The sequence below is a fragment of the Clupea harengus genome, chromosome 9, assembly GCF_900700415.2.
Source record: "Clupea harengus chromosome 9, Ch_v2.0.2, whole genome shotgun sequence".
Lineage (NCBI taxonomy): Eukaryota > Metazoa > Chordata > Actinopteri > Clupeiformes > Clupeidae > Clupea > Clupea harengus.
Window position 1 is genome coordinate 27230626 of NC_045160.1, and position 15000 is coordinate 27245625.

The following is a 15000-nucleotide window of genomic DNA, read 5'->3' on the forward strand; positions in this document are numbered from 1 at the left end:
CACCACTAAAGCCTCAGTGATGATGTGTGTGTGTGTGTGTGTGTGTGTGTGTGTGTGTGTGTGTGTGTGTGTGTCTGCTTTGATGGCTGCGTGGGTGATGACACAAGCGTTTGTAGGTGTGCAATAACTGGGCGTGTGAGATGGCAGGATGGCAGGATGAGAACACAAGTTCTAGAGACAGGGAGAGAGGACTGATTAACGGCCTAACAGACTAAAGATGGATGTTGTTGTTGCTGTCTCGTACTCCCTTTGGCGTGTTTGTGTAGAGGGCTGTTTCTCTCTCTCTCTGTGTGTGTGTGTGTGTGTGTTTTTGTGTGTGTGTGTGTGTGTGTGTGTGTGAGATGTCTGCTTCGTGGAGGATCATCTCCAGGCTCTTCATTTTGTCTGAAGAGAACAGACAAGCTGAATCACCAAGTCTAACTCAGACACCCTCACACACACTCCGACATCCTCACATACGCTCACACACACATCTGTCAGACACTGTCTGCAGAATGGGGTTTGGGGGCACATGTCTGTGTGAAGAAGCAAGTAAGAAGTCTGTAGTGCGTCTGTGCGTGTGTGCGTGTGTGCGTGTGTGTGTGTGTGTGTGTGGGTCTGCTTTCAGCTAGATATCGTTAATTCCTTGTTGCTAATTAAATTATCCCTACTCTGTGTGCATGGTAGGAAGGCCTGGATTAGTTTGTGTGTGTGTGTGTGTGTGTGTGTGCGTGTGTGCGTGTGCGTGTGCGTGTGCGCGTGTGCGTGTGCGCGTGTGCGTGTGTGCGTGTGTGTGTGTGAGAGAGAGAGAGCCTGGGGATTGCATGGTGTAAGTCGGTGTTTCTCCTCAGACAAGCAGGTCCCTCTGCTTAACATGCAGCCCTAATACAAACCCAGGGACGATTAACATACCCTCATCACTCTCTCTCTCTTTCTTTCTCTATCTCTATCTATCCCTCTCTCTCTCGCTCTCTCTTTCTCTCTCTCTTTCTCTCTCCCTCCGCTCTCAGCGGTATGAAAGTGTAGTGCTTTGATCCTGGAGTAAACCTTGTGCGGGTGTGTGTGTGTGCGTGTGTGTGTGTGTGTGCGGGTGTGTGTGTGGGTGTGTTTTTTTGAAGTGAGGCAATGATTTGCACTCAGCATCCTCTTCTGTTTGAAGCTTCTTAAATAGATTCCAGTAGCACAGCCTTTCGGCCGCCCTCAGACAGAGATGAGACTCCTCTCTCCCCACCTCCTTGTTCTCAGACAGAGATGAGACTCCTCTCTCCCCACCTCCTTGTTCTCAGACAGAGATGAGACTCCTCTCTCACCTTCACCTCCTTGTTCTCAGACAGAGATGAGACTCCTCTCTCACCTACACCTCCTAGCTCTCAGCTGAATACTCATTGAGCCAATGACACTGGAAGAGAGCCAGGCCGCATCAGGGCCACATCAGGGCCGGGTTAGGGCCACATCAGGGCCACATCAGGTTAGGGCCTCATCATGGCCACATCAGGGCCTCATCAGGGCCGGGTTAGGGCCGGGTTAGGGCCACATCAGGGCCGCATCAGGGCCACATCAGGGCCACATCAGGTTAGGGCCTCATCAGGGCCGGGTTAGGGCCTCATCTGGACAGAATTAGGGGCAGATCCACTCCCGAGTCTACTACTGCAGTATCTGCCTACAGTGTCAGCTACCCTGATAGGGAAAGGATACTGTTGCTGTTGATTTAGCCAATATGGCTCATGGTGTTGAGTTTAATGGTTAAAGATTACAGCTGATTCAGGATTAGATCCTTTTAGATCCACGTCAGGGCCAGATCAGAGTCAGATTAGGGCCAGATCAGAGCCAGATGCTGCCGAGGATATTTAGCATTAAGTGTCTCCTAATGAAGCTGATGCGCGCCATGTCCCCCTCCAGACTTCAGGCAGCTCAGGACCAGGTTTGGCTCAGATTTGGCGCTAATCCAGCAGCTAGGCGCCATATCAGGACCTTATCTGTTCCACTGTCAGTCAGGTCTAATGTGAGCTGCCGCTGTCAGTGTTTCTGTGTCACTCTCGAGCAGTGTGTGTGTGTGTGTGTGTGTGTGTGTGTGTGTGTGTGTGTGTGTGTGTGTGTGTGCGTGTTTGTGTGTCTCACTCTCAGCAGTGTGTGCTCCAGTTATTGACGTCTTAATGGCTCCACTCCCTAATGTGTCACATTGACCCTTTTAAAAACGTGGTTCCTGTTTGTCGGGACAGAACTGCGACAGTTCCAGTCCTCCTCCATCACATTGTGTGTGTAATAATGTTGTGATGTTTATGTGTGTGTGTGTGTGTGTGTGTGTGTGTGTGTGTGTGTGTGTGTGTGTGTGTGTGTGTGTAGCCCTGCATGCCCGCCTGTGTTGCTCTATGTCTCATTGCCGTTGTCATTGTGTACCATAACATGTCTCTCTCTCTCTCTCTCTCTCTCCCCCACATCCCTCTATGTCTCTAGACTCACACTAACACACATCCACACACTTCAGTCAGCGCACCATTGAACATGACCTAACTCAATGGACAAGCATCCGCCACCAATCAGGATAACGGGCTGCCTGATATAGCTTCCTGGTGCTAATATGTCTGCTCACACACACCCAAACACACACACAAACACACACACAAACACACAAACTTGTCAACTACTCATGCGTATTCTACACAAAACAGCTCTCCAGGCGTCAGGGATGTTATAGCTACTGATCAGCTAAAAATAAATGGCATGACTTGTACCATGAAACACTGTAATTCCACCTCACATAACCTGTTCTAACTAACCTTACAGCAACTAACCGTAAGACTGCTCCGTAGAGAGTAGCTGCTCGGAAGGACTCTGGCCCTTAACGGGTCAGAACCTGGGCCTGATGAGGGTCCTTAGTGGGTCAGAACCTGGGTCTGATAAAGGCTAGGTCCGGTCCTCCGTCACGTCCCCATCCAAACCCCCTAGCGTCCTGACGTCTGTCTCCTGGTGCATGATACAATTGCAGCCAATACAATATAATCTCCTTTTTAAGCCGAAATATTGAATCACTTACACCCCGAAACACCCTCAGCGAGTTAGACTGCCCTCTAACCTCTAACCTCTGACCTCTGTAACTAACCTTACTTTACCACAACGCCTGACCTTTAGATGTCTGCAACACTGACACTGCTCAACACTCTAACCTCTGACCTCTGTAATTAACCTTACCACAATGCCTGACCTTTAGATGTCTGCAACACTGACACTGCTCAGCGAGTTAGTCTGCCCTCTGCGCTTTAACCTCTGACCTTCTGCAACACTGACACTGCTCAGCCCAACCCTCCTGTTCGCCCGAAGCCTATATCCTGATGCTTGAACGTGATGTGTGTGCTGAAGATGATGATGAAGATGATGATGATGATGGTGATGATAATCCCTAGAGTAATCTCTGCTGTGATTGGCTCGTTGTTGAACAGGAAGCTGGCGGCGGCTGTAAAGTTGGCCCAGGCCACCCAGAACAATGGAACCCTGAAGGGCTCTAACACCTCCAACCACTCCTCAGGTCTCCTGCCTCAATGGTAAACGCCCACCCACTGACCACCACTGACCACCACTGACTCTCTCCTAAAACAAACCCACTGACCACCACTGACCACCACTGACTCTCTCCTAAAACAAACCCACTGACCACCACTGACTGACTCTCTCCTAAAACAAACCCACTGACCACCACTGACTCTCTCCTAAGCCAAACCCACTGACCACCACTGACTGACTCTCTCCTAAAACAAACCCACTGACCACCACTGACTCTCTCCTAAGCCAAACCCACTGACCACCACTGACTGACTCTCTCCTAAGCCAAACCCACTGACCACCACTGACTGACTCTCTCCTAAAACAAACCCACTGACCACCACTGACTCTTTCCTAAGCCAGACCGAGGGGTGTGCTTTCTTTAGTTCAAGGTCAAAGATGATATCCACAGTGAAGATTATATGTCATCATTCAGAGCTTTAGGGTTTCATATATGGTTTGAAGCTACATTGACTCTCTCCTAAACCAAACCCACTGACCACCACTGACTCTCTCCTAAACCAGGCCGAGGGGTGTGCTTTCTCTAGTTCCAGGTCAAAGATGATATCCCCAGTGAAATTTTATAATAACTATTATTATTAGTATCATAATTATTATCATAATTCAGAGCTTTAGGGTTTGAAGCTAAATTGCTGTAGGCCAGATTCCAGCAGTCCAGGAGACTCTGCTGGGAAGACATCTTAACGTAAGCGGTGTGAGTGTCTGTGGGACCGAGCTGGGTCTCCGGGTGTCTGGGGTCTCTCACTCCTCTATACTAGTCCAGCCTGCTCTATGACATCACACTGAGCTGCAGAAGTGGTCCTCTATACTAGTCCAGCCTGCTCTATGACATCACACTGAGCTGCAGCAGTGGTCCTCTATACTAGTCCAGCCTGCTCTATGACATCACACTGAGCTGCAGAAGTGGTCCTCTATACTAGTCCAGCCTGCTCTATGACATCACACTGAGCTTATGCCAGCTGATTCAGCTGACCCAGGGCTGTGCAGTTATATCAGGTCCATCAGGAGGGAGGGAGGGAGGAACACACGCTGAGCAGGGGACCCTGGAAGCAGGATTAGGAACCCCACCTTAGTTGGCCCTCTGGAGAAGGTCATGAGAGCAGATGTTTGCCTTAGGCTGGACTGGCAGAGTGGCCTCTGATATGTGAGTAACTTAGGCAGTCATCGAACCAGGAAGTGGTGGTGCATTCTGGGTTCTGAGCTCACGCTGCCTGTATGGCTGTCTCAGGAGTCAGCTGATGTCAGCGTTAGAGAGGAGCTGGTTCTGGTGTAGATGACTGTGAAGCATGTAAGGGCGGGGTCAGTCTGAAAACACCCCTCCCGTTTGAGTGGAAATGACCACAACTAGATGTTAGTGCAAATCACAACATATTAGATTTTAGTGCAAAATCGCAACATATTAGATTTTAGTGCAAAATTACAACATATTAGATTGTAGTGCAAAATCACAACATATTAGATTTTAGTGCAAAATCGCACATACAATCTGGAATTGTGTTCCACTCTTAGATAGATTCAGCAGGATACAGGAGTGGATACAATAATATGCACACCATGCACACACTATACTATTCACACACAACACACCCTCATTTGTTTGTACAAGCTCTCCACAGCTCATCATTCTCTAGTTCTTGTTGATGGTGTTTAGCCCCCTCTCCCCACAGTCCAAATACATTTAGTGTTAGTGTGTCATGTCACTGTTTGGTGGCCATTTTGTATCCCAGCATGCCCCTCTCCCTCACTTCCTGTATGTTGACTGTGACTGTGTGTCTCTGTGACCCCGCTGGATCGGCCCCTGCTCTACTAAGGTTAACCTGTGGAGATGTAACCTTTAACCTCCAGCTGATGTTGGCTTCAAATGTTCTGAACTTCTGAACAAAACATGCGGTTAAAAGGAAGTTGAACCGGAGAAGCTGTTTGAAAGAAGCATTGCTGATTTTGTTTTCCTTCTAAACATAATTGTTTAATCACGTTGCCCACTGATATTCTGTTACCCAGGATGCACTCTGGGCAGGATGGGCACAGGCATGCCCGTTCCCAGACTATGCCAATCATTCGTGGCAAGAACGCCCTCACCAATCCCAAACTGCTGCAGATGATGGAAACAGGTAAAACCAACCTAAAGTGTCACTTATCCACAGACTTCATCCGTCTACAAGGACCATATCCATCCAACCATATCCATGTTTTATCATCAACAAGTGGATAAGCCATTTCTGGTGTGTGTGTGTGTGTTTGTATGTGTCTCTTTGTGCGTGTGCGTGTGCGTGTGCGTGTGTACATATGTTTATGACAGATATCCCTGAGGGTGATGTCCTGAGCCCCATGGACATTGAGGCTAATCTCTCCACTGAAGTGGCCCTGACTATACTGGATGTGCTGGGTCTGTTTGTGCAACATCACAAGGTGAGTGAGGTTCTCCCACAAAACCACAGAGTGGTGTCCGTCCTGTTGTGTTGGTCTTGTTGGTGTTGGTCATGATGGTGTTGGTCATGATGTCATAATGGTGTTGGTCATGATGGTGATGTCATGATGGTGATGTCATGATGGTGTTGGTCATGATGGTGTTGGTCATGATGTCATGATGGTGTTGGTCATGATGTCATGATGGTGTTGGTCATGATGGTGTTGGTCATGATGGTGTCTTACTGTATTTGGATTTCATGTCCTCCTCTATTTTGAGCTGAAAGGGTGAGATAGGTGTGGTGTAACTGTGTGTGTTAGCCTCATATTACTGCCCCCAGAGCAGAGAAAAGATGCTTCAACAACAGGGTGGTGCTTTGCTGCCCCCTGGTGGGCTCCTTGTAGTTGACTCGAACAGATTCTTCCACTGATTTAGAAGGGGCTCGCTGAGTCTGAGCCAGACCAGAGTTAGACCAGAGCCAGAGTTAGACCAGAGATTAGATTAGATTAGATTATATTCAACTTTATTGTCATTGCACAGAGTACAAGTACTGAGGCAACGAAATGCAGTTAGCATCTAACCAGAAGTGCAAAATCAGAAGAGTGCAGAGTATGTGCAAAGTGGTAATATAAAAATAGATAAATAGGGTATATACAGTATGGTATAAGACATAAGTGATATGAAGCTAGACCTGAGCCACACCAGAGCCAGACCAGAGCTAGACCAGAGCTAGACCTATCAACATGCTCTGCTGTGTGGTGTGGTAGTGACCTGATGTGTGTGTCCACATGTGTGTGTGTGTGCCTGTGTGTGTGTGTGTGTGTGTGTGTGTGTGTGTGTGTGTGTGTGTGTGTGTGTGTGTGTGTGTGTGTGTGTGTGTGTGTGTGTGTGTGTGTGTGTGTGTGTGTGTGGTGTGTGTGTGTGTGTGTGTGCGTGTGTGTGTGTTTATCTGTATCATCTGATGTTCCCTCCCCCAACAGAAGCAGCTGTGGCATGAGGAAGGGCAGAACTCGCTGATGAAGAAGGTGTTCGACACGCACCTGCTCTTCTTCCAGATCAACCAGTCCACCAGCACCCTCAGACACGTCTTCGCCGCCCTGCGACTCTTCATTCAAAAGGTGCCCAGCGCCACGCTGCTCTAAACCCCTTCTGGGTCATACGTCAGTGACTTCAGATGCCTCTGCAATGCCACAGATCTTATGCCCTACAGAGATTATCTGAGTGATTCCAAATGGGTTCTCTCACAGTAATGGCCGTGTTATACTTCAAGCTCATGAGGGTTTCTGCCTTTTCTGCAGAAACCCTCATATGTCCTATGTCATTTTTATGTCATTTTGTTCTGGCTCTAAATTTTTCTCTTTTTGTTTCTCTCTCTCTCTCTCTCTCTCCATCTCTCCCTCTCTGGTCCTCCCTGTGTGTAGTTCCCCTCAGCGTTCTTCCAGGGGAAGGCGGACATGTGCGGGTGCCTGTGCTATGAGATCCTGAAGTGCTGTAACCATCGCTCCAGCAGCACGCAGACGGAGGCCTCCGCCCTGCTCTACTTCTTCATGCGCAAGAACTTCGACTTCACCAAGGGCAAGTCCATCGTGCGCTCACATCTGCAGGTGTGTATCAGGGCTGTGTGTGTGTGTGTGCGTGTGTGTGTGTGTGTGTGTGTGTGTGTGTGTGTGTGTGTGCGCTCACATCTGCAGGTGTGTATCAGGGCTGTGTGTGTGTGTGTGTGTGTGTGTGTGTGTGTGCGCTCACATCTGCAGGTGTGTATCAGGGCTGTGTGTGTGTGTGTGTGTGTGCGTGTGTGTGGGTGTGTGTGTGTGTGTGTGTGTGTGTGTGTGCGTGTGTGCGCTCACATCTGCAGGTGTGTATCAGGGCTGTGTGTGTGTGTGTGTGTGTGTGTGTGTGTGTGTGTGTGTGTGTGTGCGCGCTCACATCTGCAGGGGTGTATCAGGGCTGTGTGTGTGTGTGTGTGTGTGTGTGTGTGTGTGTGCGCTCACATCTGCAGGTGTGTATCAGGGCTGTGAGGGTGTGTTTGCACTTTTATGTGTGAGTGGGATTGTGTAAACGTGTGTGTCTGGGTATGTGTGTCTGGGTATGTGTGTGTGTGTGTGTTTTTTTGCATGTGTTTGTGTGTACAGGTATGCAGACATACGTCTCTTATTGGCGTGTGTATTATAATCTAACACCGGCCTCTTAATGAAGTATGTATTATACTCTAACACAGCCTCTGAGCTATGATAGTGCATACTCTACTCTCCACTGGCCACAAATGAACCCTGTGATGAGCACTGGAGCTAGATCATGTATCGTGTAGATGATGGAGCGCAGAGGCACTAAGCAGCCTCCTGCCCCCAAGCACATGCACCAGGCAGACAAGCCTTTTCCAGTTCATTTACCAGGTCACCAGCGCACGGCCGCGTGTGTACGGACCCCTCAATCATCTGCTTATGACACGCTCGTCCTGCAGGCAGTCTTTGAGCTGATTGGCCCGAAGCGTATTGCTGAGGTGGGCTCCCTGTGCCATCTGGGCGACTGGCACCGTGCCACGCTGCAGCTGTCGGTTGTTCCCTCAGGGTCGTGATACTGTGTGTGTGTGTGTGTGCGTGTGTGTGTGTGTGTGTGTGTGTGTGTGTGTGTGTGTGTGTGTGTGTGGTGTGTTGTGTGTGTGTGTGTGTGTGTGTGTGGTGTGTGTGTGTGTGTGTGTGTGTGTGTGTGTGTGTGTGTGTGTGTGTGTGTGAAACGCTGTGTTTCAACCATAAGAGCTGTGGTGTGTGAAAAGGTCATGTCCCAGAGAATAGGTGAAGGGGATGAGTGAGTGTGTTTGGCTGCTGTGCCGAGGTTAACGAGCCCAATTAGAGCCGGATCGGGCTCTGGTGATTCAGACGGGCTCTGGTGAGTCTGACGGGCTCTGGTGATTCAGACCTGTTCCAGAATTCAGTGCCATCTAGGAAGCCAGTCCTCGAGTGCTTCAGACCATGCATGAGCTTTAATAATATCCATTTCAGCTCCAGAGGTGACTTAGCATGAATAAACTAATCTGCACTACATGTGTCAAGAATTCAGATGCATTCAGATGCATTCAGATGAAAGTGATGGTTGGTTATTTTGTTCCACGCCGACTGACAGCTTTATTCAACCCATTGGAAGAAAGAGGCCAGTGCAGCATTGTGACGTGAGTGATATGTCATATGTGTGATGTCATATGTGTGCTTCTCCGTGTCGTTCTGCCCGTCAGGTCATCAAAGCGGTGAGTCAGCTGATTGCAGACGGGGGCATCGGCGGGTCGCGCTTCCAGCAGTCTCTGGCCATCATCAACAACTTCGCCAACGGGGACGCCCCCCTCAAGGTGAGCCTCACACTCTTCCAGCTGTCCAGCTCACATCACATCCTCCTTACATCCAAACAACAAAAAAAACCATAGAAGAAGAAGAAGAGGATGGGAGCCATCTGTGAAGCTGTGTTATTTCGATATTGCTTGCTTTCCAAAACCTCACTGCGTTGGAACGGTTGCGCGTGATAACATATTTCTGCCCGCCTAGTTGTTGTATTTGGATTGACAACAACGCAGTTGCATTTCCACTTGTGTTCAATGTGGTCACACACACACACACACACACACACACACACACACACACACACACACACACACACACACACACACACACACACTCTCACACTTGTGTTCCAGAGGTAGTTTGGCCAATCAGATCACAATTCATCCTCAAAGCCTCTTGATTGCATTTACACCTGTACTTTCATGCGATCAAGCACTATCCACTTGCAATCCCCCAAAATGCATTGTAATAGCAGGCGTCAAGGGGACCATAAAGCACTGTGTGTGGTTGACTCGTTTAGCCATCACTAAGCATCTACATGCCTTGGTTTTGTAGTAGGTGTAATGCTGTTTCTCCAGGCAATAGAAATTATGTATAGCAGAAAATAAACATTACTCCTCTCCTCTCTCCCTTCTCCTCCCCTCTGCTTATCTCTTCTCTCCTCTTCTCCCTCTCCTCTCCTCTCCTCCCCTCTCTTCTCTCCTCTCGTCCTCTCCCTCTCCTCTCCTCTCCTCCCCTCTCTTCTCCCCTCCTCTCCTCTCCTCCGCTCCTTTCCTCTCTCCTCCAGAGCACGGCGTTCCCGGCCGAAGTGAAGGACCTGACCAAGCGGATCCGCACGGTTCTGATGGCCACGTCGCAGATGAAGGAGCACGAGAAGGACCCGGAGATGCTGGTGGACCTGCAGTACAGCCTGGCCAACTCCTACGCCAGCACACCTGAGCTCCGACGCACCTGGCTGGAGAGCATGGCCAAGATCCACGTCCGCAACGGAGACCTGTCAGAGGTACGGCAAGCCACCTGGGTCACACTCACTGGAGACAGGAGGGAGGTTTGAGGTTTAGTGTGTATAGCAACGGAGACCTGTCAGAGGTGCAGTGTGCTGTGGGACGCATAGGAGCTGAGGTTTAGTGTGTATAGCAACGGAGACCTGTGCAGTGTGCTGTGAGACGCATAGGAGCTGAGGACTGGGGAGGTTTGAGGTTTAGTGTGCAGAGCAACGAAGACCTGTCAGAGGTACGGCAAGCCACTTGGGTCATACTCACTGGAGACTGGAGACAGGAGGGACGTTTAAGGTTCAGTGTGTAGAACAGCTAAGATCTGTCTGAGGTACGGCAAGCCCCTTGGGTCACACTCACTGGAGACTTGAGGGAGGTTTTAGGGTTTAGTGTGCAGAACAGCGATCTGTCTGAGGTATAACACACTGTGCAGGACAGACGGGAGTGGAGGCTCAGGTTTACTGAAAAGCAAGGGATGTCCTAGATAGGCCTCGAGTCACATGATCAGGGTATTTCCCACCCTCTGGTAAACAACTTACACTGTAAAGTGGCAGCCATGTGCATAACATCTTCTTCTTATCTCTCTCTCTCTCTCACTTTCTTCTTCTCTCTCTCTCTCTCCTCTGTCTCTCTCCCTTTCTTCTTCTCTCTCTCTCTCTCTCTCTCTCTTTCTTCTTCTCTCTCTCTCTCTCTGTCTCTCCTTTCTTCTTTCTTCTTCTCCCTCCCCCTCTTAGGCGGCCATGTGTTATATCCATATCTCTGCTCTGATTGCTGAATCCCTGAAGAGGAGAGGTGAGCGCCCCCTGGTGGCACTGCATGTCCCTGCTGCTCCACTTGTGTCTGCTCTTGTGCTTCTGTGCTTGCGTGTGTATATGTATGTGTGTTTGTGTTTATGTGCTAGAGTGTGTGTGTGTGTGTGTGCTTGTGTGTGTGTTTGTGTTTATGTTTATGTGCTAGAGTGTGTGTGTGTGTGTGTGTGTGTGCTTGTGTTTTGTGTTTATGAGCTAGTGTGTGTGTTTGTGTGTGTGTGGTCTTACACCACAGTGTTCCTCTAAGCACTGCTTGTGAGCTGTTGGAGCTCTCTCTGCTGATGACTGGTTTGCTGTGGCAGGCGTGTGTTTGTGTGGTGTGTGTGTGTGTGTGTGTGTGTGTGCGTGGTCTCTGAGTGCATCTCTCTGCTGATGACTGGTTTGCTGTGGCAGGCGTGTGTTACTGCGTGTGCAACGGAGCTGCAGTGGGCGTACATAACAAAGCCCTGCTGTCTGCTCAATAACAGGCTTTAAGCAGACACACACACACACACACACACACACACACACACACATACACATACATGCGCACACACAGACATGCACACAAACAAACAAACAGACACACACACGCACACGCACATGCACACACATACACACATACACAAACACACACACACACACACACACACACACACACACTCACACACACACACACACACGCACATACACAGACACACACACACACACACACGCACACGCACTGGCTGTGTTTGCCCAGCCTCTAAGCCTATCGGCCTTTCTCCAGCTGTCTGTTTCTCTGCTGACCAGGCTTCCTAACACAGCTTTAGCCTCAGTTCCCTTAACATGCATTTAAAACACCAGGCTTCCTAACACAGCTTCAGTCTCAGTTCCCTTAACATGCATTTAAAACACGTGCTGGAGGTGACTGAGACAGTGAGTTAATTATAATACCCCAACATCCTCAACGCGTTAAACACCATAGAGTGTCATAGAGTTTCATCACTTGTTAGATTAGGGAGTTTTTCCTTGCCCCTGTCGCCATTGTGCTTAGATAGGTGTGTTATTGTTAAATATATCACACAAGCATATGTGTGTTATTGTACATCACACAGGCATATGTGTGTTATTGTTAAATATATCTCACAGGCATATTTGTGTTATTGTTGAATAAATCACACAGGCATATGTGTGTTATTGTTGAATATATCACACAGGCATATGTGTGTTATTGTTGAATATATCACACAGGCATATGTGTGTTATTGTTGAATATATCACACAGACATATGTGTGTTATTGTTAAATATATCACACAGGCATATATGTGTTATTGTTGAATATATCACACAGGCATATGTGTGTTATTGTTGAATATATCACACAGGCATTGGTTGCTGCTGCGTTGCTGCTGCGTTGCTGCATGACTCTATCTTTCAGCTGCATGTTTCATAGTTAGACTTTCCTAGGTAGCAACTGAGTCTGGAAGAGATCTGGCCTTCATCTACCCCTGATCTGGCCTTCATTTACCCTGATCTGCCTTCATTACCCCTGATCTGGCCTTCATTTACCCCTGATCTGACCTTCATTTACCCCTGATTGACCCTGATTTACCCCTGATCTGACCCTGATTTACCCCTGATCTGACCCTGATGTATTGATCCAGAGCCAGTTCTCTTCCGGAGTCATCTGCTATGGTTACTGCATGTGCGAGCGTGAGGAGCGCTCCATGGTTCTGCACAGTTCTGCATGTGCCTGTGCCGTAGCAGGCATGCGCTTCGGTCACCGTGCGAGTGAAAGCGCTGCGCTGAGACCCTGTCGAGCTGACGTGTAAACCTGTTGAACCTCCTTTGTAACGCAGGCTACTGGAAACCTGAAAAGCCGCGGATGTCCAGTGTTGTCCCTGAGGAAGCCAATGTCATTAACTGTAGCCCCTTACTAATACCCCCAGAAGGAGAAAGTGAGTGCCCCCTCGCCGAACCACCACCCCCCCACCCTCCCGTCTACGTACACCGAAATATACCCAGAACCAACGTGTGGCCTCTACTGGTCTTATTAGTGACGTGTAGAGAATGTTCTAGAAATAAGTAGTTGCTAGTCTAGTTCTCCTTTCAATGCTCTCACTGTGTTATACTGTGTGCTTGTTCCAGTGCCTAGTGGTGGAAGGGAGTAGTGCACCATGAAGTCTTTAGTGTGGAATATTTTTCATGTGTCAATTTCTTTCTCAGTGAAAAGGCTGCTGGTTTGTGTGTTGTTCGGGTGCACTTTAAATGCATCTTGTATTTCTTATTTGTAGACCAAACGTTTAGGTCTGTGCAGAGACGTCCTTTCAGGTGGCTTGGACTTTTTTTGGAGTGAATTTTTGAGTGATTTTGGAGTGAAGTCTTATTCTTATTATTTCTGTCTGTATGCCTCTTCGTCACAGTGTGTCACTGGTTCAGCACCCCTCTTTCCCCTCTACTCCTCTGAATGGTGCACAGTCCACACAACGTGGCACACAGCATGAGATCATAGGTGTCGTGATGAGTCCTGTCAAAAGCACTGACGTTTGATCCCCATATCGCACACACATGTGGTCTTGTTGTCACGGAGATGATGTCACGTGCTCTAGCTGGTGGCATTGGTGACACTGCATGGGCAATGAGGTCTGATTGGTTGGTTTTGATAATGGCTCCACATGTCTGGCCAATGGGAATTCAAACTTTCAAGCGAAGACTGCATGCCAGTCGAAACGTTACTCAGATGTGTCAGTCCTGTGATGCAGTCCTAATGTCACTATCACTATGTCCTATGCAGTCCTATGGATACATGAATTGATTGATGGGGGGGGAATGGATCAATGACTGCATGGATAGATAGATAGATGGATGGATGGATGGATGGATGAATGAATGAATGAATGAGTGAATGAATGAGTGAATGAATGAGTGAATCCATTAGAGGGCTGTGAGTGCAAATGGTGACATCACTTCCTGTGTTGCGTGACACTTCCTGTTTGACTGTGCAGCCTCCTTCTGCATGGGCTGGGCGGCGTTCATGAGCATCTCCCCAAATGTGAAGGAGGAGGGGGCCATGAAGGAGGACACCGGCACACAGGACACGCCTTACACTGAGGTACCACACCTGCCTACCTATCTATTTACCACACCTGCCTACCTATCTATTTACCACACCTACCTACCTACCTATTTACCACAACTACCTACCTACCTATTTACCACACCTGCCTACCTATCTATTTACCACACCTGCATACCTACCTATTTACCACAACTACCTTCCTACCTATATACCACACCTGCCTACCTTTCTATTTACCACACCTACCACACCTATCTACCTACCTACCTACCACACCTACCTAGTACCTAACTATTCACAACACCTACCACACCTATCTACCTATCTATTTACCACACCTGCATACCTACCTATTTACCACACCTGCATACCTACCTATTTACCACACCTACCACACCTACCTATTTACCACACCTACCACACCTACCTACCCATAGATATATATATAAAGGCGAGATGTCTCGTCCAACGGAGTCGAACGTCCGCACATGGCGGCCATCTTGCCCCAGGCAGCTCGCTCACCCATCACATTGTGTTGGTAGTGGTATGTACTTTTTAAATAACCATAACTTGCTCAATTTTCAACGGATTTACAAATGGTTTGGTTTCTTACAAACGTTATTAACGTGGTTATAATTCGGAATGCTTTTTGGATATTTTTAAGAAAATAACATAATTATTCATAAGTATGCAGTGTCATAACTACATCTCTGACGTTTATAACAAACCAACCCGTTTAAAAATCGGTTGAAAATTGAGCAAGTTATGGTTATTTAAAAAGTGCATACCACTACCAACACAATGTTATGGGTGAGCGAGCTGCGAACAGACCAACATGCATGACAAAGGATGGATGTGCTTACTAAAGGCACTGCTGTGTG

General features: G+C 48.3%; 1 protein-coding gene across 10 annotated transcripts in view; it reads left to right on the forward strand.

Moving 5' to 3' along the window:
* dock10 (dedicator of cytokinesis 10) overlaps positions 1 to 15000 on the forward strand; it is a 145427-nt gene that overhangs the window by 118046 nt on the left and 12381 nt on the right. For 7 of the 10 annotated variants that reach the window (XM_031573988.2, XM_031573985.2, XM_031573989.2 and 4 more), the window contains exons 39-48: positions 3417 to 3518; positions 5539 to 5648; positions 5837 to 5946; positions 6925 to 7062; positions 7366 to 7548; positions 9174 to 9284; positions 10061 to 10276; positions 11003 to 11060; positions 12900 to 12998; positions 14046 to 14152. In XM_031573988.2, coding sequence (XP_031429848.1) covers positions 3417 to 3518; positions 5539 to 5648; positions 5837 to 5946; positions 6925 to 7062; positions 7366 to 7548; positions 9174 to 9284; positions 10061 to 10276; positions 11003 to 11060; positions 12900 to 12998; positions 14046 to 14152 — 1234 coding nt within the window. The remainder of the gene's footprint in view (positions 1 to 3416; positions 3519 to 5538; positions 5649 to 5836; positions 5947 to 6924; positions 7063 to 7365; positions 7549 to 9173; positions 9285 to 10060; positions 10277 to 11002; positions 11061 to 12899; positions 12999 to 14045; positions 14153 to 15000) is intronic. The other 3 variants (XM_031573991.2, XM_031573992.2, XM_042708765.1) reach the window with 2 other exon arrangements.